Below are 24,394 nucleotides of genomic sequence, written 5' to 3'. Positions count from 1 at the left end.
TAAGAGCCGGAAAAAGGTGGGGCCTCGGTAGGCAAGGCTCCCAACGCTCGCGAGGTTTACGTCTATTTGGCATCAGGAAGCAAGGCTGAAAAAGAAAGCGGGATGGGAGTGGGCGTGGGGAAGCTCTTGCACATGCGCAGTGAAGCCTGTCTGACCGACCTTCAGCGGGGCCATTTACCACCATGTTTTCTCGGGCGGGCGTCGTAGGGGTCTCGGCCTGGACCGTGCAGCCGCAATGGTATGGCAGCTTGCGGTAGGAGCAGAAGGGCTGCAAGGGATGAAGGAATTCGATCAGAGGGAAGGAGAAGCGGGTGGAGGCGAGTGGGACGCAACAAGGGTTGCAAGGCCAGCCAGGACCCTGGTTCCGCGGAGGCCTTGGGAGGCCGGGGCCTCAGGAAGCGCCTCCTATTCGGAAAGCTCACGCGAAGGGGCTCGAGAGACCACAAGGTCACGCCACTTCTCCTGGGGAGGGATGAGGGCCACGAGGAATTGTCATCTTGGACCTCGGGATTGAAACTTTAGTCCGAATTTCAGGGCTATTTTGTATTCATTCATCTGATAAGTAATTGCGGAGCTCCTGTTCTGTACCAGGCAATGAGTATGGTGCAGTCTTTTCCTGGGCCCACAAAGTGAGGGGGAGGGGAGGACCCAAGGCAAGGTCTAGGGGAAGGTTAAGTTGTGCTTTAAGTCCTTCACGCCTTTTGAAACCACCCACTGTTTGACAGGGTTTGCAGGGGCCAGTGTAGAGCGGAGTAACACTTAAAGAGCTGTTGGATTAGCCAGAACGTTTATTAAGCACGTACCACGTAGTAGGGGCTTTGTTGGGCACTGGTGAATCAAATAAGTGCCCTCGTGGGTCGAGGGTAGTTTGGGTGCAAAAGGGACCTTAAAAATACCTTGGCGAGGAAGAGAAAGACACCTTGCACTATCCTGAAACCATTATGCTGAAGCAGTAACCCTGCAAGGTCATGAAATTGTCCCAAGGTCTTGAGAGGAGGAGGAGACAGATTTAAGTACCTAACTGTCGTGCAATTTTTAACAATTTTAAGCATTGGTTCTCGAAAAACAATTGCGTATTAGGAAAGCCTAGGAGGAATAGTCAGATAAACGATGGCTTGTGGGACCATATAGTAGGATGAAATGTCTTGATGCTAGGCAAAGTCTGGGACCATTTCAGACACAGTGCTAAGCAGATTATTAGTTACAGGCTGGGTGTAGCAATTCCCTGGGTTTACAGTAAGGGAGAATTCTAAGAAGCTGTAACACTAAACTAGATTTTTGTATCCTAGTTTATGTGAAGGGACTATACAGCATTAATTGAAATAGGTATGTTTTTCATGAAGCAAAAAATTTAAAACAATAGACAAGATTTTTAGGGCAGTGAAATAATGCGAAAGGCCTACATAAAAATATTGGTGGATTTGCCTTGGGAGTCAGTTTTTCCTAATACTGAAAAAGAATATTCATGGGAATTAGGAAGTTACCTTTGTTGAATTTTCAGTTGTGCCATTTGCTAATCACCTGGCACACATTTGTTAGGTTCCTGGTGTGCATTAAGCTGCTAGAACGTGGTGGTAAACTAAACAAATAGACTTGTCTTAGCGAGTTAGCCTGGCAGGACCGTTCTTGGCATGCGGTAGCACTCAGCAAACATTAACCCTCCTTCCTTCCCAATCTTACTGTGTATTAATGGTAACCTGTCAGTATATTTAAAACCTTAAGTGGTATCCAAGTTGATCTTTTAAAAATGTGGAGAGTTCCTGAAATAAAGACATTTTACATAAAACTGTAGAAATAACTTTTTAAAAAAAAACCTGTAAGACAATTTGAAGATGTTTTAATAAAGAACTGTTTTAAGTAAGAGCTCCTTAAGTCTGAGACGAGTAATGCCACAGGCCTAAATTGGAACCTCAGTCACCACATGAAGGTCATAGTCCAGACCTTAATCCCTTTGGAATATTGGCTTTAAATCGGTAGGTTATGAATATTCATCAAACATTGGTATTCCACTGTGGAAAGCATGTTCTGCCCTCTGTGTTTTCCATCACTCTTGAGGTCTGATGTCTTACCTGTCCGTTCTACCCTTTTCCTTCCCATTCATTATAATTGACCTTTAAATTCAGAAATGAAAACCATCATAATGTTTAACACTCCACAGAATTTGGAAGGGTACAAAAATACCTTTGCTTTAACAAAACCATGAAGGGGCATTCCGTTGGTTTTGGTTATTGGAAACTTTTAAATGTGCAGTTGGGTGGTGGTTACAGTTTTGCTTCAAGGAGGTTTCCATGCTAACAATATTAAATATAAGGCTTAATAAAATCATGATGAAATTGTTTTAATTGTTTAAGGGATCAGACAGTACCTTAAACTTTCAGAAATTAACTTTTTTTTTTAAGGTAGCATTTAAGAAAATGGAAATGAGAAATTTGAGGAAAAGAGTCTCTGCTATTTCTGTATCAAATTAGGGGAAGATACATCTCTACTTCCTGCTGTTACCACATTCTCTAAAATAGAACATTATGATAGAAGACCAGTGGCCATAAATTGAACTAGATACTTTGAAAAGAAAGAGAGATGGCATTTCAGGAGAGAAAAGGAAGATTGTCATCTGAAACTAACAGCAGATATTTACTTATAAATAAAAAATGTGAGGCAGCGGAGTGTAGTGTAAGATGGGCTGGAGCCAAACTGCTGAGGTTTGTGTCCTGACTGCCTCTCACCTGGCTCTGTGACCTTGGACAGGTTGTGTCTGTCTATGTCATTTCCTTGTCCATTAAATGGAGGTGATGATCACTGCACAATTAATGGGTTAGTATGAGGATTAAATGAATCAGTATTTGTAAAGAACCAAGAGCGGTGGGAGACATGCTGGTATGGATCCAGGTGTATCAGTTAAAAAATGGAAATGAGTTTGTGACTATAGTTTGTGTGCAAAATATTTGAGAAGGCTTATTGTACTTGTGAAAGAAGACTCGATCATGGGCGATGGTGAAAAAGTGTGAGGGAGTCATTTTTTTTGGTTGAGGGGCAAGTGATGGACTTCATGCAGGCATTCAATACTAGAATTAGACATACTTCATAATTTTATTTTCCTTAAGAATTAGTGAATGCTGCTTCCTTAATTTTTATATTATTCAGCATTTATACGCTCCGTAAAATTCTTTGATAAATCATGCATCCAGCAACCTTGCTGAGTTCCTCCACACTGCCTTCTGCAGCTTTTCTGACAGTGTTTTACAGTCATAGCAATCCACAATCTGTGATTTTTCCATCCACACTTCTAGTTTCTCAGTCTCCTAAGTGAGTATCAGGACAGGATGCAGTTTTGTCCAGACCATAAAACTGATGGAGAAGTTTTGATTTGCAAGTACTCTATGTTTAGTAAACAGGGCAAGCTAGAGATTTCAGATCAGCTCATGGTTATTCTGTACTCAAATTGTACTTAAAAAATAAAGTTGTAACATAGATTGATATCTCTTTCAGACGTAAACAGGCTAAACATGAGAGCGCTTCAAAATAGAAAATTAGGGCATGAGCAAAGCATGAAGAAGTCACTGAAGACCCTACCTTTTCATACCTCATTGGGGTACGGTGGAAACCAAGAACATTGTGTTCATCCAAATATGGCACGCAATTCAAATTCGTTCCCCATCATACTCTCTGACTAGAAACTTGTGTCAGGTTGGAGTGTCTGCCTACAACCATAATGTCCAAATGTCACTTTTTATAATCTGTAAATTCAGAATGTTAGGAGTGAAAACGTTGTTATACCAAAAAAGGGGTCTGTTTTCAAGTGCCATTTGTTAATGGAATGGCCATGACTTCCGATAAGTCTGTACCGAAATTGTAGTGCTTGTCAGCGTTTAACAGCTTTCGTCTTTAGTAGATCCATTCCAACGAAACCAGTATTTTCCTCAAAGTCTCCTTCCTCTTATTTCCATATTTTTCTTTAGCAGTGTAATACCAGTTTAAAGGTAACTGTTTTGGTTATGACCTTTTAGACTTATTTTTATGCATGTAAACACAATCATAATAATGGGATCATATAACATACCATTTCATAACCTTCATTTTAAAGTTATTATTAATAGACTTTATTTTAGTACAGTTTTAGACTTACAGAAAAATTGAGTATATAGTACAGAGTTCCATATATCCATACCCCACTTAGAACAGTATCCCCAGTTATTAATATCTTGCATTAGTGTAGTATATGTACAACAATTAATGAATCAGTATCAATACATTATTAACTAAGGTACAGAGTTTAAAGTCACTCCTATTGTATAGTTCTATGGGTTTTGATAGATGCATAATGACATGTGCCTACCATTAGTAGCATAGACTACTGCTGCTGCCCTAAAAAAAACTGTCCCCCAAATCCTGGCCACCACTGACCTTTTTATTGTTGCTATAGTTCTTTCAGGAATGTCATGTAGTTAGAATTGGTATATATAGCCTTTAAAGATTGGCTTCTTTCACTGAGCAATATGCAGTTAAGGTTCCATCACGTCTTTTTGTGGCTTGATAGCTCATTTATTTTTATTTCTGAATAATACTCCATTGTATGGGTTTACTAGTTTTTTTATCCATTCACATTGAAGGACACCTTGGTTGCCTCTGATTTTTGATGAGCGTGAGTAAAGCTGCTAAAGCTTCATGTACTGGTTTTTGTGTAGACAAATGAGAAGTTTGCAGCTCAATAGGTTGGATACTGAGGAGCATGATTGCTGGATCATAAGTTAAACCATGTTTAAGATACGTAAGAAACTGCCAAACCATCTCCCAAAGTAGCCACACTATTTTTGCATTCCCACTGGCAATCAATGAGAATTCCTTTTGCTCCACATGCTCATCATCATTTGGTATTGTCTGTTTTAAAAATTGTAGCCATTCTTACAGGTTTTTACTTGTATCTCATTGTTTTAATTTGTAATTCCCTAATGACATAGGATACTGAACATCTTTTTATATGCTTATTTGCTACCTGTAAATCTTTGGTGAGGTTTCTGTTCCAGTCTTTTGCCCATTTTTTATATTTGGGTTATATTATTTTTGAATTGTAAAAGTTCTTTGTATATGTTGGATAACAGTCCTTTATCAGATACGTGTTTTGCAAATATTTTCTTCCAGTGTGTGTCTTGTCTTTTCATTCTCTTAACGTGTCTTGAAGAGAAGTTCTTAAATTTAATAAAGTCCAGCTAACCAATTTTTTTTTCATGGATCATGCTTTTGGTGTTTTACCTAAAATCTTGGCCAAACCCAAAGCACCTAGATTTTCTCCTGTCGTATCTCATAGGAGTTTATAGTTTTGTGTTTTACATTTAGATCTGTGATCCATTTTGAGTTAATTTTTGTAAAATGTGTACAATATTGTCTAGATTACTAGTATTTTGCCTATAGATGTCCAATGGTCCAGCACCATTTGTAGAAAAGAGTATCCTTTCTCCACATAATGACTTTTGCTCTGTTATCAAACTTACGTTGATGTGTTTGTGTGAATCTGTTTCTGGGCTGTCTGTCCTGTTCCATTGATCTGCTTAGTGCCACAGTGATCTGTCTCGTTTTCTGTAATTTTATAGTAAATATTGAAATCAACTAGTGGCAGTTCTCTGGCTTTGTTCTTCTCCACTATTTTGTTTGCTATTCTGGGTGTTCTGCCTTTTCATATAGACATTAAAATTAGTTTATTGATAGTCACAAAGTAACTTGCTGAGGTTTTGATTGGAATTATTTTAATCTGTAGATCAAGTTTGGAAAAACTGACCTGTTAGCAACATTGAATCTTCCTATTTATGAATATGGAATCTCCAGTTATTTAGATCTTTCATTTCTTTTATTAGTTTTGCAGTTTTCCTCATATGGATCTTATGTATATTTTGTCAGGTTTATATACGTCTTTGTGTTTTTTTAATTGTGGTAAAGTATACATAAAGTTTATCATCCTAATCATTTTTAAGTCTACAATCTGTGTTTTTGTTTTTTGTTTTTTAACTTGAAACTCCAATTGTTCATAGCTGGTATAAAGAGAAGTGATTAAGTTTTATATATACCTTACAATAATTGGTTATTAGTACCAGGAGTTTTTTTTGCCAATTCTTTGTGATGTTCTACCTAGACAATCATATCACCTGTGAACAAAGACAGTTTTATTTCTTCCCTCCTAGTCTGTATCCTTTTATTTCCTTTTCTTGTCTTACTGTATTTACTAGGACATCCAGTATGGTGTTGAATAGGAGTGGTGAGAGAGAACATCCTTGTCTTGTTCCCAATCTTAGGGAGAAAATTTCTAGTTTATCACCGTTAAACTGTAGAGATTTTTGTAAATGTTATTTATTGGGTTAAAAAACTTTTCTTCTTAATTTGCTAAGAGGCGTTTATCATGAAAGGGCATTACATTATCTCAAATGCTTTTTCTGCATCTGTTGATCATATGATTTTTCTTTAACCTGTTGATATGATGGATATTACTTGATTTTTAAATGATGAACCAGCCTTGCATACCTGGAATAAATCCCACTTAGTTGTGGTGTATAATTCATTTTAATATATTGTTGGATTCAATTCGCTAATATTTTGTTGAGGATTTTTGCCTCTATTCATGGGGGGTATTATTCTCTAATTGTTATTTCTTGTGTTTATGTGGTTTTGGTATTAGGATAATGCTAACCTCATAGAATTAGGAATGCCCGTCTGCTTCTAATCTTATTTCCACTTTTTTCTTTTTGAGGGGAGGCATCAACTACTATGTTTACTGATAGTTACAAATCTGTATCTCAAATCTCAAAACCTCACGTTTCTCATATCCATTGGACATTTCCACCTGGTCCCATGGTCTTTTTAACTGTGTCATACACAGAAATCATTGTCCCCAGAGAGATCACCTGCACCCAGCTTACCTATCTCAGTTAATGACAACACTATCCACTCAGGTCATTAAATCAGAAAATTTGGGGTCAGAAAATTTGGGTACTGTTTTCCTTTTCATTCTGAAGAGCTTGATCTCACACTTAGTCTCTTGCTGGTTTTGCTGACATCTTAGTCCAGGTCCTGTTTCTCTTGCCTGGAAGCTGCAGCAGCCCCTGTTTAGTCTCCATGTCATCAGTGTTCCAAAGTCATGTTGTGCTTTTCACTGCCATCCAAGATACACTGAAAAACTGAACTGATTTGTGGGCTTATAAACATTCGTTTCCTGATTCTTCAGTTCTTCCATGGACCCTACTGGGCCAACACAGGTATTTTGTATGGATTTAAGGACTGGAAGATAATTTAGGTTGGGTAACATGTTGTCTTCCCCCATGGGGCAGGGACCCTATCATATTTATCTGTTAGTAACATTACATTTAAGTCTTATACTTTAAAGACTGTAGTAAATCAAATGTAAGTTTTATGTAAATGAAGTTTTCATGAATCTTGTTTATGAGATAATAGTGTGCTGCTTGTGATCAGAGACCATGTCCTGAAGAGTAGTAGCTACTTAGTAAATGTTTATTGAATTCAGTTGGAGAAGCTAAGAATTGGTTGAAATAAACTGTAATTTCACACATTTCATGTGTTAGAATGTATAACTGTTATTTGAAAAGATTTTGGTGAACCGAGAAAGTCAAGGAATGCATTTTTTAGAGGTAGCTGACCTTGAGAGTTGGGTAGCCTAACGGGGAATAACTTTTCTGTTGGGAAAACAATGTAGGCAAAGGCATGGAGGTGGGAATAGAGCATGTGTGAATGCCATTGTGACATTCAGTGAAAAGTGTGTGTTAGGTCAAATAAAATGAGGCCTTTGATACAGGGTTTGGTATCAGTATTAAGGGATTTAAAAATTAATATATATACACATTCAGAGTCCTATATTTGAGTAGTTCTTTATGGGGTATTCTTTAAGTAAACATAGTAACTGAAAGTTTTAGAAGTTATATAATTGAGCTATTCTTCAAAAAACTAAAATACTTTTATAACCTTTATTCTCAGGATCCAAGTTCGAAATATGGCAACTTTGAAAGATAGTAAGTACTTTGGCTCAATATGTGAATTAAGAAAAACTAAATTTTGACAAATAATACTTTCAATATTATGCTGCTTTTTAAAGCCCATAATATATTTGGTCAAAACTGACAAAATAAATCTCCATCATATGTGTGGGCATTGAACTTGTTTTGGAAAAGACCAGCAGGAGGTGAACATGGTGGTTCTGATTCTATTGTCTGTAGAATGATACTGTTTTAATTAAGAAAAACTATCTGTAGATATATAAAAATGTTATGGAATATGTGGTTGAAGGCCATTTTCAATACCATTCAATATTTTTGATGTATGATTTACCATTCTCTTGTATTGTCAGCTGAGTTTGACCTTTCATTAGTACTCATTCTAACATTAAGCCTAGCTTAGCATCATGCTGTTAATCGATGGTCTAAATGCTAATTATTCTATCTGGCAGTTTAGAAAAATACTGTATTTCAATATATTTACAAATGAAATTATAACTCTTTTATCGTAACATAGCACTTCTGTTTTTCAGTTACCAGGCGACTGAAGTCAATCAAAAACATCCAGAAAATTACCAAGTCTATGAAAATGGTAGCAGCAGCAAAATACGCCCGAGCTGAAAGGGAGCTGAAGCCAGCTCGAGTATATGGAACAGGATCTTTGGGTAAGAGAAGAGCGTAATTCACAAACTATGAAGAAGTATTTAACATAAAGAAGACCATTACTAATGACTTCTATTTAGTGCTTACCATGATGGTGGGCCTATTCTGAGTATCTTACATGTACTCATTTTCCTTTTTTTTTATTTTTAGACAGGAAGGGAGGGAGAAAGAGAAGGAGAGAAACATCAGTGTGAGAGATAACATCCATTGGTTGCCTCTTGTACGCCTCCAACTGGGGATCTGGCCCTCAACACACGCATGTGCTGACTTGGGATCAAATTGGTGACCTTGCTGTTCACAGGCCAGCACTCAGTCCACTGAGCCACACCAGCCAGAGCTACATGAACTCATTTTTCACAGCAGCCATTTTGAGGGTAGGAACTATTTCAGCCTCTGCTTTGCAGATGAAAAAAACTGAAGATCAGTGACATCAGATAACTTGCCCGAGATCAGATACCTGTTAATTTTTTAAATACTCTGAAAAGTTTTCTACATTGTTCAATGTACCATTAAAAGAATTTAGCAACATAGTACATCAAACTCCAGTGCTTGATTTCATCCCATTAGTTGTAATGTGGTACTTTAGGACCACATGGCAGGGAGGAGGTGCTATGCTGCAGTGGAGAGTGGACAAGTAATCATGGACATAGGTTATGAATACATACGTGAGTGCAATGCTTAAACGTCAGCTACAAAGAAATTGAAACTTGCTCATTTCCAAATTAAAGAAAACATGTCTGTATATTAATATATCTGTGGATTAGATGTAAATTATTCTGTGTAGTAGTTATCTTGTGTTCTGTATTTTTTAAATGCACATTTATACAGCTAAAGAAAATCTTCTTGAGGAAATGATAGAGCACTAGGCCTCAGTGGAAATGGCTCCTTGCTTTAAAACAACATACTTGGTTTCACCTAGAGGAGAGTTGCTAAGTTAGGTTTTAGTAATTCTTATCAGCTGCAGCTATTTGACTTCATGTCTCCTTCCCTGCCTAGCACAATACTAAGCATCTAGTTGGAGGCTCAGCAAATGTTCATTGGTAAATTACTCTCTAGTTACTTATATGAAAAAAGAAAGTCATTTTACTTGCCGGTATAACAAGTATAATAAATTTGTTACCCTTCAAAAGTCTATAACCACAAAATTATCTAATAAAGAAGAAACTGGCTTAGAGATCTGATTTCAGTATTTGTGGAGAAATACCAAAAATCCAACTTGAGGTTGCCAATTAGCTTCTAAAGTCCATCAAACTATAAATATACTAACTGGTAAGTATTAAATGGCTAATCATTTTAATATTTTAAAATGTTGCCCTGGCTGGTGTGGCTCAGTGGTTGAGTGCTGGCCTGCGAATCAAAGGGTTGCCAGCTCAATTCCCAGTCAGGGCACATACAAGCCTGGGTTGTGGGCCAGGTCCCCAGTCGGGGGCATGTGAGAGGCAACCTCACATTGATGTTTCTCTCCCTCTCTTTTTCCTTCCCTTCCCCTCTCTAAAAAATAAATAAATAAAATGTTTTAAAATGTAAGGTAGGTATTTTATACTATACAATATAAAATATAAGAAGAAACTTAAATATTCTCCCCACTCTACTGAACTTTGGAGTTGAGTATCTCTCTGCTTTTTATTGAGGGTCTCAGGTATTGAAATTTGAAAATCACTGCTCTATACCGAAAAAGGCAGTAGTAGGAGTTTTGTTGAAATGGGTCAGTGTGGCAGCCATGAAGATGTGCCCTGCAACTACAGTGAGCACTAGCTGCTGAAGTCCATCCTGCATTTGCTTCCGTGCCATGCTTTCTGTGGCCTGCTGCTGGCCTGCACCTGAGCACAGGCTGATACAGGCAGGCGTTTCTTGGGAGACCTGGGGTTCCCAGCAGCCTTACTGACTTCCCTTAAATTGTACAGGGATCTGGGAAGCGGCCCCTCAACCTTTCTTTCCACGGCTCAGACCTGCATGGTATGATGACCCTTTTGGCCTCCTATTTTCTCACAGGCATATCTCCTAGTGAAGTCCCTGTGTATTTTGTCCTACTGAATCTTTGTAGGAGCTTGATACGCAGATTATATAAGCAGGTCAGCAAAGATTTGCGTCCTGGTTTTTTTGGGGGGGGTGTTATGTACTGAGGGTTTACATTATTTAGAAGTCTGATAGTAAATAAGTTGTTACACCTCTATAATTCTGGCCTCATTAGAAGTTCTTTAATTGTACTAGGGATATCTTTTAGTCACTATTTAAGATAAAGTCGCCATTAATGAGCCCTTAGGAACCTTTGTTATATAGAGAGTTAAACCTTTTTGGTTTTAATTTTAATGGAATAAGTACATGGGGAGTTTTGATTATATTAGTCAAATGCCACCTAAATTTAAATGCATCATTTTGAAAACAGCCAGCTTTTTTGTAAATTAGGGATTACGGTATTTTGTATGAATTACATATAAAAATTCTTGCTTTGTTTTTTGTTTGTTTTTAAGCTCTGTATGAAAAGGCTGATATTAAGGTGCCTGAAGACAAGAAGAAACACCTCCTTATTGGTGTATCCTCGGATAGAGGGCTTTGTGGAGCTATCCACTCCTCAGTCGCCAAACAGATGAAGAGTGAGGTGGCTACACTCACAGCAGCTGGGAAAGAAGTTAAGATTGTTGGAATCGGAGATAAAATCAGGGGTATACTTCATAGGTAATTTAAATATATATTATGGGTGAAAGGGTATTTTACACCCTGTTTTGTTTTTATTTTACCAGTATATACTAGAATATATAGATTTCTTCCATTTTTACTTGTGTTTTGCTTCATCCAAGCCATAAATGGAATGCAATGTTAATATCAAAAGCTATTGACATTTTTAAAAATGAGGAATGAACTCTGAGGAGCTATCACAGTGTAGAAATGTCAGAATGAACAATAGTTGATTAGGACTGGAAGAAGAAAAATAAAGGCATAGAGAAATATAAGATAAGAAAGGCCTGATTATTAGTCCTTAGTTCTGTACAGGTGCTGAAGAAAAGTAATAGTCATGGTACTATATGGAACAACTTATTTCAGTGAACCACCCCCAACAGGCGAAAAATACTGATCCATAGCGATTTCTTCCTTGTCTTCCTGTGTTCTTTTAGAAGAAAAAATCCATTGAATTATTTTATGTGCTCTCTCGTATATCTCACAGGACTCATTCTGACCAGTTTCTGGTGACGTTCAAAGAAGTAGGGAGAAAACCCCCTACCTTTGGAGATGCATCAGTCATTGCCCTGGAATTACTAAATTCTGGGTATGAATTTGACGAAGGATCTATCATCTTTAATCGATTCAGGCAAGAAAATTTTAGAAATCAAAGCTTTTTATGTTTATGTTCATATTTTAAAATAAGTAAATGTTTCTCAACAGTTTAAAAGTTACTATTTTGAAATTTGCATTTGTTGTTATTTCTAGGTCTGTCATCTCCTACAAAACAGAAGAAAAGCCCATCTTTTCTCTTAATACCATTGCAAGTGCTGGTACGTAGTTTTTGTATGACAGGTATTTTTCCACATAGAAAGGGGAGATTTGTACATTTAGGAATATAGTTTGTCAGGAGCAAAATGATGTTGGGCTGTTTCTATCACCATTTATTAATGGCTTCCATGATGTATTAATCTGCATTGTTTGGTGACTCTTACTCTTTCTTCATTAATTGAACTAATAAGTATCTATTGAGGGCAATCATTAGATATGTTTTCTGTCCTTGGGTTAGAGAGCCTAGCTAGACATTGGCTTTGCAGTCTCTGTATGCAAACTCTACCTTAAACTCCAATTAATCTGAAGTTCTAGAATAGAGATTTGAACAGTGTCCACAGCTCATTTATATACATTGGCCCAGTAAGTTTTTGTTTCATCGTTTGAGTAAAGTCACCATTATTCAGTGAGTCATTCTAGAAACAATGTTCTGGAAATGATTTTATTTTCCCAAGGCCCCTTTTGTGTATCATGTTTCATCTGTTCTGAGATGTGCACTTGTTTACATCTCTGAAATTGGGATGCTTCTCCCAGTCAACAGTGTATCATTTTTAATTGGCTATGTTATTTTCTTTGTTAATGTTACATCAGATATGGATCATAACCTGTAGCATCTTAAGTTTGATGAAACATAGCAATGTTCTCACCATGTTACCCTACTGAAACATTTTTCTGCTCTCGTTTTCCTTAATGGCACTTTCTGATTTCTCCAGTAATCAAAAGGCTGAATTGAGATTTTTGTCTTATACTATGCTAGTTTTCATTCTTAATTTCTTTATTGAAAAAAAAACCTGGCTTTGTGCCAGGCACTCAAATAAATGTTATCTAGACAACTTCATGACCGTGAAATGTAGTAGTTATTTTACATATTCAGTACTTTGTTTATATATTTTGCTGAAAATCTGTCGTATTCTACATTGTGGAAATAGATGAAACTTAGAACTGAGTCTTTTGACCTTACACTTACTTCTGCTGAGTAATTATAGAGGATTTTTATGATAGTAAGCCACGTTGATTAAATCAGTCTTTGTACTGATTTAAGTCGGAGATATTTACCACTTGTTTTAACAGACAGCATGAGTATCTATGACGACATTGATGCTGACGTACTGCAGAATTACCAGGAATACAGTCTGGCCAACATCATTTACTATTCTCTGAAGGAATCCACCACGAGTGAGCAAAGTGCCAGGATGACAGCCATGGACAATGCGAGCAAGAATGCTTGTAAGCACACAGTAGATTTCTGAGAAAATTCCGCTGCGGGGAGTAGCATGCAGACCCTCACATCAAAAATATGACCACTCTTTAAGTAGATCAAGAAGCAAGAGAGCTAGGACCTAGTCCTGGGCTTTACTGCTGGTACCATGAAACTTTTGACCAAATACTATCTTTTTCCTTGAATTTTCTCATCTGAAAAGATTGAGAAGTAATACTGTCTACCTTAAAGGAGGTATATTATATTTGGTAGGCAGTAAATTTGCAAGTACTTGGAAAAGGTATCTCACCAGATATTTAAAACTATCTTGAAATTTTTGGAGGACAACTTTGGCACCACTCCCCTCCCTCCCACAAAAAACCAAAAACAAACACCCCCAAATCTTATTGTTACATTAAGCAACATATATCTATAAACAAATTAATGCAATTATTCCTTTCTAGTTGTAGATGTCTGATCTTTTTGTTTTGTTTTATTTTGTTTGTAGCTGAGATGATTGACAAATTGACTTTGACCTTCAACCGCACCCGCCAAGCTGTCATCACAAAGGAGCTGATCGAAATCATCTCCGGTGCTGCAGCTCTGTAAGTACTTGTAGATTGCCCTCAGAGAGTTTTTGTTCTCATATCTGTGTGTCTGCTAGTTACCCTTTGGATGTTTAAAAGTTTTTGGATTTGTTTTGTCTGTTAAAGATGCAGTGATCCATTTCTTATTCTTATATCCCTACTGTTAGGATATAAATAAAAACTTGGTGAAAATGGAATCTCTGGCTTACTATGATTGTTTCAGGCTTAGTTTCTTATTTTAGGAATCAATATATTGCTAGCTTTCACTTTCCTAAAGCATTAGAAATAAGGATGTGGACAATTCAGTATCATCATAAAATGTCTTTTTAAATTATTAAGTTTTTTATATCAGTACCATAAGATAGTGTACCACTTTCCTCAGGAGAATATTGTTTGTGAAACCAGGATTAAGATAATGACACTTCTATTCAAAAAATTATTAATTGCATACTCACTTATGCAGAATATAATTGTTAAAGGATGTGATCCTTGCAAGGCATTTATTTTATAATGGGATTTTTAAACGTGCAGATAATTGTGATGAAGGATCAAATGTGTAGAAGGTGTCTTTGACTTGTTCTTTATCCCTCCTACTAATTGGTCACCAAGTTCTCTAAGTTTTACTTTCTAAATAGCCCATGACTCTGCCCCTTTATGCTCATTTAATGCAGATCCTTGTCATTTCTCTCCAGAATTAAAAAATAAGTATTTTAAGAGCCTTTTAAGTGCTTAACCCTGTGCTAGGCACTGAGGATGTAGTCGTGACAATATTTGCCCTAAAAAAAGCTCACAGCCTTAACAGTGAAGATAGACATAATATTTGAAATTGCAGTAGAATGGAAGTCAGCAAACTGAGGCACAGAGCTAAGAATGGTTTTCTTTTACTTTATTTTTTTATTGATTTGAGGGAGAAACATTGATTTGTTGTTCTACTTATTTATGCATTCATTGGTTGTTTCTTGTATGTGCCCTGACCATACGTTGAACCTCAACCTTGGCATATTTGGAGGACACTAACCGAGTTACCAGCCAGGGCCTGGTTTTCATATTTTTAAAGGGTTATAAAAAGAGAGAGACAGTATGTGACCCACAAAGCCTAAAGTACTTACTGTCTAGCCATTCACAGAAAAAATTGCTGACTCGGTGACCGAGTGGTATGACGAAGATAATAGAACCCATTCTCTCATATTATTCTGCAGAAACAGCTTCGCTTGATGTACGCAGATATGAACCTATGGTTTCTGGCCACCAACACTCTCTATAGTCTAGCCTCTTACCACGGCCTTTTCTCACTTCCCAGAAACTTGAGCCACATCGATCTACTTCCAGTTCTACAAACACATCACGCTCTTTTACCTTCAGAGCGGCATGTGCCTTTGCCTCAGATGCCATTCTTTTCTCCCCTTGCACCCTTGGTACTTCATTGGACTGACTCCTGTTTATCCTTCCTAAGTTAACTAGGGGAATCCTTTCTTCCAGAAAACCCTCTTGCATGGTTTGGGTGGGGTACCCTTCTGCAGCATCCTGTGCTTCCCTTGATCAGCACTAAACATTTTATTGCCCTTCTGTGCTCCTATGGCTTAGGAGGGACTGTCTTACTTTTGTAGGCCCATCACCTGCACATACTTCCTCAGTAAATGGTGGTTAAGTGAGTGAAAAACATGCCATAAGTATATTAAGAACTGAAAGTTCAGAAGAGGGAGAAATAACATTTTTTTGATTACGTGAAAACATAGGTCTGTATTTAAGAATTAAGGAAGGTTCATCACTAAGGTGAAATTTAAATTGGTCCTTAAGTATTATCTCTCAAGGATAGTCACTGGGCGGAATGCCCAAGAGACACAAATAAAACCTACTGAGACCATTCTATAAGTTACTAGTTGTATCCATCAGCCTTGCTATCTTAAGGATCCTTCCTTGAACACTAACCCATCACTCAGCCTGGTCACTAATGTTTTAGTAGCATCATAGACTACAGTGCAATAATGAGTGACCCTGCCACTTAATGTCTTGTTAAACTTCGTTAAGATACGCCTCTGCAACTCAACTTTGTCATCTAGAATGTGGGGACTAATCCAAGGGTTAAATAATTATATTACTCATATCCTCCTCGTTGTATGTCCTCCAATGCTAAGCCAGTTTCTTCTTGGATGGCAAGTGTGGGAAGGCCTGGAGGAAAGACTGCATTCTGAAGGTTCAGGGGGCTGTAAGATACAGAGAACCAGGGTTCTTTTTTTGCTCTTAAAAAAGGAAAGCTAGAAATAAAGTGTTAGAATACACCTCATGCCAAATTGCAGACTAGGGTCTTTCTGGATTAGAAATGTGGGAAACCTTACTACAAAGCAGCAAATCAAGGGAAATAAGGAGAAAGAGATTAAGACATAAAACTGAGAATAAAAGAACTCTAATAATTGGAAATTGACTATTAAATTTTTACCTTTTAGAAAGGCCTTGTACATCCTTTATAAAAAGTAAGCTCTGGCCCTGATCAGTGTGGCTCATTGGTTGGGTGTTGTCCTGCAAAGTGAAAGGCTGCTGGTTTGATTCCTGGTCAGGGCACATGCCTGGGTTGCAGGCCAGGTCCCCGGTTGGAGGTGCACAAGAGGCAACCGATCTGTGTTTCTCACATAGGTGTTTCTTTCTCTTTTTTCTCCTTCCCTTCCCCTCTCTCTAAAAACAAACAAAATCTTTCTTTAAAAAAAAAAGTTCTGTAGCCCCAAGGTTGGATTGTTTTTATGAATGGACTTGCATGCTTTCTAACCTATCAGTTTATTCTGGTTAAAGAGTTTAATGAAGTTTAACACAAACACATTTGGCTCTTTAGTAATAAAATAAAAAGCATGAATAAACCACAATATTTGAGGTGTCAAATATTAGTTGACAGCCTAAAATTTATAATATATTGTATGCTATTTATAGGAAAAGTAGTGATTTCAATTATACTTTCAGTCTTGCCTACTTGCATGAATATGGCTTTATTGCTTCTAACCAGATTGAGATCTATAACTTTTTTTATAAACTGATTGACTGTTTTAAAGGAATATTTTGGTAAGTATGTGATATCCTCAAGGTAGCAAATGAGGTAACAGTTCTTTAGTTGGAAATGTACATGAATTAACGAGCATGAATTGCCTTTTGACCAGCTTGTTTGTGTTTGTCTTTTTCTTCTAACATAATAACCAGGGATTAATGAAAATCAAGTTTCGTCCTCAGACAAGAGGTAAAGTGGTAATATTTCACACACTCTCTCCGTACCCCTTCAGAAAATACCCCCCTGTTAGAGCTGGAGCTTATTTAGCAGCAGTGACACTGGTGAGAGGTCTAGATTGCTAGGCCTGCTTACAGTAGCAGCCAACTTATGGGAGCACATGGGTGGGTAATGCTGGGGAGCTTTTTTTAAGTAAACCTGAAGTATAGAGAATGAGCATTAGTTTGAGATATTAAATATAGATTGGTGAAGAGTGGTGGTTCTCAAACTTAAAAAAACAGCAAGATTCTCATCTTTCTATGTATTCATGCCATTAAGATATCACACTCTGGAAAACTCTGCTGGATACTCTTGAGAATAAAACTAAAACAGGCAAATTAACATTATTATGCAACTGGTCTTGCCTCATGGATCCCATGAAAGGGTCCCGAGACCAAAATTTGAGAACCAGTAGTGTAGAGTAACATTTTATTATGTAAACTCTGTTCTTTAACCCCCACTTAAATATGTGTCATCTCTTTTTCAAAAATTTTTTATAGGTTGCTATTATAACACTTATTAAAATAATGCCATGGGTTAATAGAAACAACAAAGAACCAAAGAATTCAAATGCAAGCTATGTTAAATCCCAAGTAAAACCCCAAAGTATCTAATGTATTTATTCATAAGCTAACTAAAAAGCCCAAGAAAGACAAGACACCCAATATAATAAAGTACTCAAAAACAGTTGGCAATTTTCAGTTATCAAAATAGTGGATTTTGCATTTTATGTCCTTTTCTCAAGAAGAAAATTATTTTTGAGTGTTGTATAACATATATATAAAACAAGATAGAAAAATACATTATAAACTTCTAACAGTGGCTGTAAGTACATTATTTTACATGTTTTCCATAGGCCGTAGGTTGGTTATGGTACATACATAGCATGAAACTTGAATAGAGACAAAAATATATGTCAGCTGTATGGTAACATACAAGCAACACTCCCTGTATTATCTCTTAATGTCATTTTTTCCAAAAATACTGCTTAATTTTTATTTGCTCTGTACTTTGTTTTTCAGGTAAAGAAGGAAAATTCAGCCAGCTGATTTGTTTTTAGCTTACTGCTGTCCTGGTCAGAAGAAATGATTGGTCCATTGTTTAAATTGCTAAAGACAGCAAGATATTTGTAAATTATCTTACAATAAACAGCTTACAATAAAAAAAAAAAAAAAAAAACAAAACCCACTGTGTTAAAACTGTTAACATGCTATTATGCCCTGGCTGGTGTAGCTCCATGGATTGAGGATACAGGCTTCGAACTCAAGGGTCGCGGGTTTGATTCCCAGTCAGGGCACATGCCTGGGTTGTGGGCCAGGCCCCCAGTAGGGGGCACTGATATTTCTCTCCCTCTCTCCTTCCCTTCCCCTCTGTCTAAAAATAAATGTTAAAAATCTTAAAAAAGAAAAAAAACATGCTATTATTAGGTTTGGGGTTTTGTTTGTTGGTTTGTTATTTTTGATCAGATAATTGAAGAGGCTCTTCTGAAACAACCTTAATTAAAGTCTGGCCTCTTTGGGGTTAGGGTAGAAGGAAGAGGTGAGAGGCCACAACTTCATCCATCCATCCTTCTGCACCTTCAAAGAGCAGTCAACGCAATGGAATAAATACATGACTACAATTATTCATTTTTCTGTGTGATATAAAATTCTAGGCATATACTTAGCCTAAATAAATTTTTAAAGTGCCTTTTGCAAGCACTAAAACATTCCCATACGATAATCACTCCATATTCACATTTAGATAACCATTAAGATTGGGTGCCTAGCTGATACATGGAGTTGGCCATGCCAGAATATTGGGGCTTTTTCCTATATGTTTAAAATAGGGGACTCAGGTTTGTTGGGGTTTCTGTTTTTTTAATTACAAGAATAATATGTTGCCCGGGCTGATGTGACTCCATCGGAGCATCACCCCACAAACAGAAAGGCTGAGGGTTGATTCCCAGTCAGGGCACATGCCTGGGCTGCATCTTCTGTCCTTGGTTGGGGTGTGCATGAGAGGCAACTGATCCATGTCTCTTCCTCCCTCCCTTCCCTTCTCTGTAAAAATCAATAAGCATGTCCTCAGGTGAGGATTTAAGAAAAATAATAATATATACATAGATGGGCAAAAGTAGATTTATAGTTGTGAATATGCAAAACAGTTATATTCTCATATTGTCTTTCCATGTGAACAACTGTACATTTACTTTTGCCCATCCCAGTAATTTCCCAAAAGACTACAGAACTATAAAAGATAAAATATGGCCCTGGCTAGTGTGGTTCAGTGGACTGAGTTGACTCCCAGTCAGGGCACATGCCTGGGTTGCGGGCCAGGTCCCTGGTCGGGGGTGTGCAACAGGCAGCCACACTGATGTTTCTCTTCCTCTTCCTTCCACACTCTGAAGGTAAATAAATAAAATCTTAAAAATATGTAAAAATATAAAACCCATTCTCAGTTAACAGTTTTGAGGTATATTACTCTTTGAAAAACCATGAAGTAAAATACGTGTATGAAAAGTATTATTTTGCCAATGACTATAAAAACGAACAGTGAGTAATATAAAAAAATGGTTAGCACACACACAGCTATAAAGAACAGTACTGCCACTGTGAGAAGGCTGCTAGATAAATTGAACACTAGCTCAGGGTCATTTTCTAGCTTCCTTAAAATTTTATGAGCCACTTCTGGGTGGGTCAGCAAATGCAAACAGCTGGCCATAGTGAGCCACTGGGCCAAGTGTAGTGTGAACCAAGAACCAGATACCTTTGAATGTCAAGTGGGAATGGGGTGCTGCGGGTTTTTTAATTTTGCTTTTAAACACACTGGCCTGCCAGTTTCCAGGCTAGCAGAACACTCCTGTGAGAATGAAGTGGATGTTCTAGACTAGTAGAGGAAAAGCAGGAATAGCACAACAGAAGATAAACAATCTGTTGGGCTGACTGCAGTGTAACAGGTTCAGAAGAGATGGGGGGGCACTGATGGTAGCAAAGGGTCACTGGTTCAATTCTCAGTCAGGGCACATACCTGGGTTGCGGGCCAGGCCCCCAGTAGGGGCAGTGTGCAAGAGGCAACACACTGATGTTTCTCCCTCTCTCCCTTCCCCTCTATAAAAAAAAAAAAACTTTGAAAAAATGCTAATGCAAACATTTTTTCATTATAATTGCACTGTTATGACACTTAGCAAAAAAAGAGGGGTATAACTTGGGTAAAAAGATTCAAGTTACACTTTAAGACTCCTTTCTACCTGTCTAAACTATAGAGCACAGTACGCTCATAGTCCTGTCCCAGATAACCCTTCTAGTTTCACCTTGCCCCAGTAGTTTTCTAATTTCCACTGTGGGTCATTGGTTCTTTTGGGGGCGGGGGGCGGGTATTATTTATTTATTGCCATGCTTCCCCCCCACCCAATTACAGGTGACAAGATTATAGTTGTTTCAGGTATCCAGCATAGTGGTTAGATGGTCGTTTGTTCTTTATTTTTTTACTGTATTTTTTGGTCATTAGTTCTTGAGGACTCAGTCTAAATATCACTTCCTCCAGCTCTCCCACATTTGGCTGAGTGTCCCTTACCACATTTTGTCACTATTTGCTTGTCTTCTCAACACTATAAGCTCCTATAGAGAAGTGTTTTAATTATCGTATCTTCAGAGTTTGAATTCCAATGCGTAGAAGAGATCAATAAATGTTATGTTAAACTGATCACTTTTACACAGATCAGGCAACATTTAATCACAGACACTGCACTCATCCCATGTCAAGATTCTAAATATTTTGCAAATATTAATTCTCGTAACAACCCTGTAATGTAAGTGCCATTTCAACCTCCATTTTACAGATAATTAAAGATGTAACTCACTCAAGGTCACAGTTGGTAGGGCTGACTTGGGATTCTAATCCAGTTTGCTCCAGAGTCTAGGATCTTAACCACTGCTCTATGATAAAACTACCTTCCCTATGTGTGATTGGTAAAGCAATTGAAATTGCTTTAGCTTGATTTCTCAAGAGCCTGTGCTGGGTCTGTAGGTAGTGGAATAAAAATGTAAAAATTCTAATACTGCCATTTCCCCACATTCAGTATTGCTTCCCATTATATGATCAGATGGTATGTAAGACCAGGAAAATTGATAGTGCATTCTTATCCAACAGCAGTAACACAAACTCCCCTAATTTTAAATTGCAAAACAAATGGTAGAAGTGTTATGTCACTAATATGCTAAGAAATCCTATTTCAATGAAAAAAAAGGTAAAATCTCAATTTTTAAAATGACAGTGAATAGTCAATTGTCTTCATCCATGAGACTGGGAAAGATCAGCGTTTTAGAGAGTAGAGGGAACCAATTTCATACACTGTTAGTGCAAGTTTGCGGTCTTACAGCAATTTGGCAGTGTCTACTAAATTTCAAAATGTATGTAGTTTTAGTCGGTTCCACTTCTAATAGTCTAGTCTACAGAAGTACTCATAGGTGCAAAGACTTGTCCAAGGATGCTCATTCAAGATTATCATGTGACATTTCAGAGTAATGCAGGTAGAGACCTAAAAGCTTTCAGAGAAAAATGTCACAAAGTTTCAGAAATCAAAATGACTTCAAGCGAAGGAGAGGGGAAGACTAAGGAACTCTATCGTGCTGGTACCCTGAACTTCCAGCCTCCAGAACTGTTAGAAAATAAATGTCTCTTAAGTCCCCCAGTCCGTCATTCTGCTATGGCAGTCTGAACAAACTATAATAAATACACTCTAAGGAGACCAACCAACCACTTGGCAGTTTGACCACAATGGCCCCTTTCACCCTAGAAAGAGCAGCCATTTGTCTCGTCAGGAATAGGCACATGTTCTGGATATAGGTTTGCCATTCTTTTTCATGGTATTTGATGTGCTGGCGTCCTATATCCCACTGTGTCAAAGAAGGGAGCCATTTTACAACAAAGGAGGCTGGGAGTAGGCACGTGACCATGAAATCTAGTTGTGTCAGGTATCAAACTATCAGCCTGGCAGAGCAGAGAAACCCCCTTCGAAAGGCACAACTAGAGCACCAGCTCATAGGCAATGCCTTACGAGGATGGGGCACAGTCCCCCAGGATGCTGGGTTCCCAATAGTTACACCACACACAGTGGAAGCCAGAGTTGCCCCGCTTATTACCATCACTCCCAGTGACCCACCTGGGAAATTGTTCTTGTCTCTGCAAGTTTGGCTTCCCCAGGTTGATAGTTTTGATTTCCAAAACTGGGAATGTTTTTCAGCAGAGGACACAGGAGCTCGACTGAAACATTAGCTACAGTTGCTAGCTGGGCACTATGGCCAGGAGACAGCATGCAAAGAGGCGGCACCCTGCGGGCAGAAGTAACTGACCCTAATCATTGCTGTTACATAATGGGGGTAAGGAAAAACATTCTGTATCCAAGTGATCTGGCTGGGTGTATCTTGGTACTCTCTCGCCTAATGTTGATGGTCTATACACAGGTTTAGCAGCCAGTCTGAAAAGGGCACAAAAACCAGGCGCTGAGAACCTCCTGCACACGAGGGTCTGGGTGGTGCCACTAGGTAAGCCATGGAGCCCAGTGGTGGTGCTAGCTGAAGGTGACAAATCTAGAAGAATGGAGGAAGACGACAGGATTAACAGAGGCCCTGCTGTGGCACTTAAGGGCTGTAACTTGTCTCATGTCCCTCCCCTTTTTCTCTCGGAGAAGAGGCCCTGTCCTCCAGGACCCTGGAGGAGCCATTCCTCAAATTTACACCAAGAGATGGATCTAAGGGTACAAGGAGTGGACCGCAGTTGCCATGGTTTGAATGTTTGGGTCCTGCCAAAACTCACACGTTGGAATCTTTACACCCAACACGATGGTGTTAGAAGGTAGGGCCTTGAGGAGGTAGTTGCATCATGAGGGTGGAACCCTTGTGAACGGGATTCATGCTGTCATAAACAAGATCCCACAGAGCTCCCAGGCCCCTACCACCTTGTGAAGATATGAGAACAGAAGTCTGCACACTGGAAGAGGGCCCTCACTGCAACCTGCTTGGCGCCCTGATCTTGACTTCCAGCCTCCAGAATTGTGAGAAATAAATTTGTTGCCCAGTCCGTGGTATTTTGCCATGGCAGCCTAAGGGGACTGATACAGTAGTGAAAACTATAATGTAGTATTCCTGCTCAGATCTCCTCAGGACTAAAGGACTTCTGCCTTCCTTTGGAATTGCCTCTGTTTCAGAGAGCATCTTTGCCTAAGATCACACACCTTACATGGGACTATAAAGGTCCAGCCACCTAGTTCCATCTCAGGACAAATCTGAAGGGCCATCAAGCTTCAGAACTCCCTGTGAGATTGGCTGAGGCCCTCTCTGAAAGTGTACTCCCTCTCCTTCCCTTGCACAGGTGGTGGTCCCAGGAGCACTCCTTAATAAACTCTGCAGGTTGAATTTCATCTCACAACTGGCTTCATGGGGAACTGAACCTGTGACACAATTATGTAGGGGAATGTCCCTGTTGTAGGGAGATTCATGGTAAAGTATTTCTGGGTTAAATACCATGAATTTTGCTAATATTTTTAAACTGTTCTGGAAAAAGACAGGAATGCGCATGTGTGTGCACATTGTATACATTGACAATGTTAATAATTAGTGAATCTACTTGAAGGGTATACCTGTTTACACTTTTCTGTAAGTTTGAAATTTTCCAAAATGTAATGTTAAGGGGTTAAAGCACAAACATGCAAATGAAGAGGGGCCCAATTAGAGATGTAAGAACCACCTCCAGAGGTACTGAAGGAACAGCAAAAAATGGGATGTTGTGAAATCAAGGTACAAGAATTTTACAATTAAATTTGTATTCAACGCTATCATATGGTTACAGAATGGTCAAGTAAGGCTATGACTAAAGTGTCCCATAGATTCAGTATCCAAAAAGTCCCTGATAATCTTGGGGTCGTAAGGGTCGATGGAGAAATTATAGGCACCCTGCCACTTAGCGCCTTGCTCCTTCTCTGCAGATGGTCATTCAGTTGAAGTACCATATTTTCGGTTCTGTTGGGTTTCTAAGATTTTTAAAATTTGGATATATATTATGTTCAAGGTTCTGATTGAATAGTCCCTGTAGAGGGAATATAAAGCCACTCAAATTCACAACTTACTGGATGAGGCATGTAAACTCAAACACTAAATGCACTGTGATAGGTATAATAGAGAAACTGAGAGACAATACAGAGGGGAAAGGAAGAATAAACACTCTGAGCCTGTAGGGAAAACAC

At 38.3% G+C, this 24,394-nt stretch overlaps 1 protein-coding gene across 4 annotated transcripts; it reads left to right on the top strand.

Annotated features, from left to right (window-relative positions):
- Positions 1-84: 84 nt before the first annotated feature.
- ATP5F1C (ATP synthase F1 subunit gamma) lies at positions 85-18,328 on the top strand. Of its 4 annotated transcripts, none has more exons than XM_024580374.3 (10): positions 86-238; positions 7,972-8,006; positions 8,522-8,653; positions 11,123-11,327; positions 11,815-11,958; positions 12,078-12,142; positions 13,212-13,367; positions 13,847-13,943; positions 17,109-17,145; positions 18,195-18,328. In XM_024580374.3, exons 1-9 carry the CDS (start codon positions 183-185, stop codon positions 17,113-17,115), a joined length of 897 nt encoding a protein of 298 aa, XP_024436142.1. In that variant the 5' UTR covers positions 86-182; the 3' UTR covers positions 17,116-17,145; positions 18,195-18,328. The 4 variants fall into 4 exon arrangements, with proteins under 4 accessions (XP_045042330.1, XP_024436142.1, XP_045042317.1 ...); XM_045186378.3 differs by having other exon boundaries at positions 134-253; XM_045186395.2 differs by lacking the exon at positions 17,109-17,145 and having other exon boundaries at positions 85-238.
- Positions 18,329-24,394: the final 6,066 nt, after the last annotated feature.

Source organism: Desmodus rotundus, chromosome 4 (assembly GCF_022682495.2).
Source record: "Desmodus rotundus isolate HL8 chromosome 4, HLdesRot8A.1, whole genome shotgun sequence".
In the NCBI taxonomy this organism is placed as follows: domain Eukaryota; kingdom Metazoa; phylum Chordata; class Mammalia; order Chiroptera; family Phyllostomidae; genus Desmodus; species Desmodus rotundus.
This window is presented reverse-complemented; position numbering and strand designations above follow the sequence as displayed.

Coding starts and splice junctions, on each gene's coding strand:
- ATP5F1C (XM_045186378.3), top strand. CDS start 183: ATGTTTTCTCGGGCGGGCGTCGTAGGGGTCTCGGCCTGGACCGTGCAG. Junction 11,328..11,814: donor ATCAGGGGTATACTTCATAG/GTAATTTAAATA, acceptor TATATCTCACAG/GACTCATTCTGACCAGTTTC. Junction 13,368..13,846: donor CAATGCGAGCAAGAATGCTT/GTAAGCACACAG, acceptor TTTTGTTTGTAG/CTGAGATGATTGACAAATTG.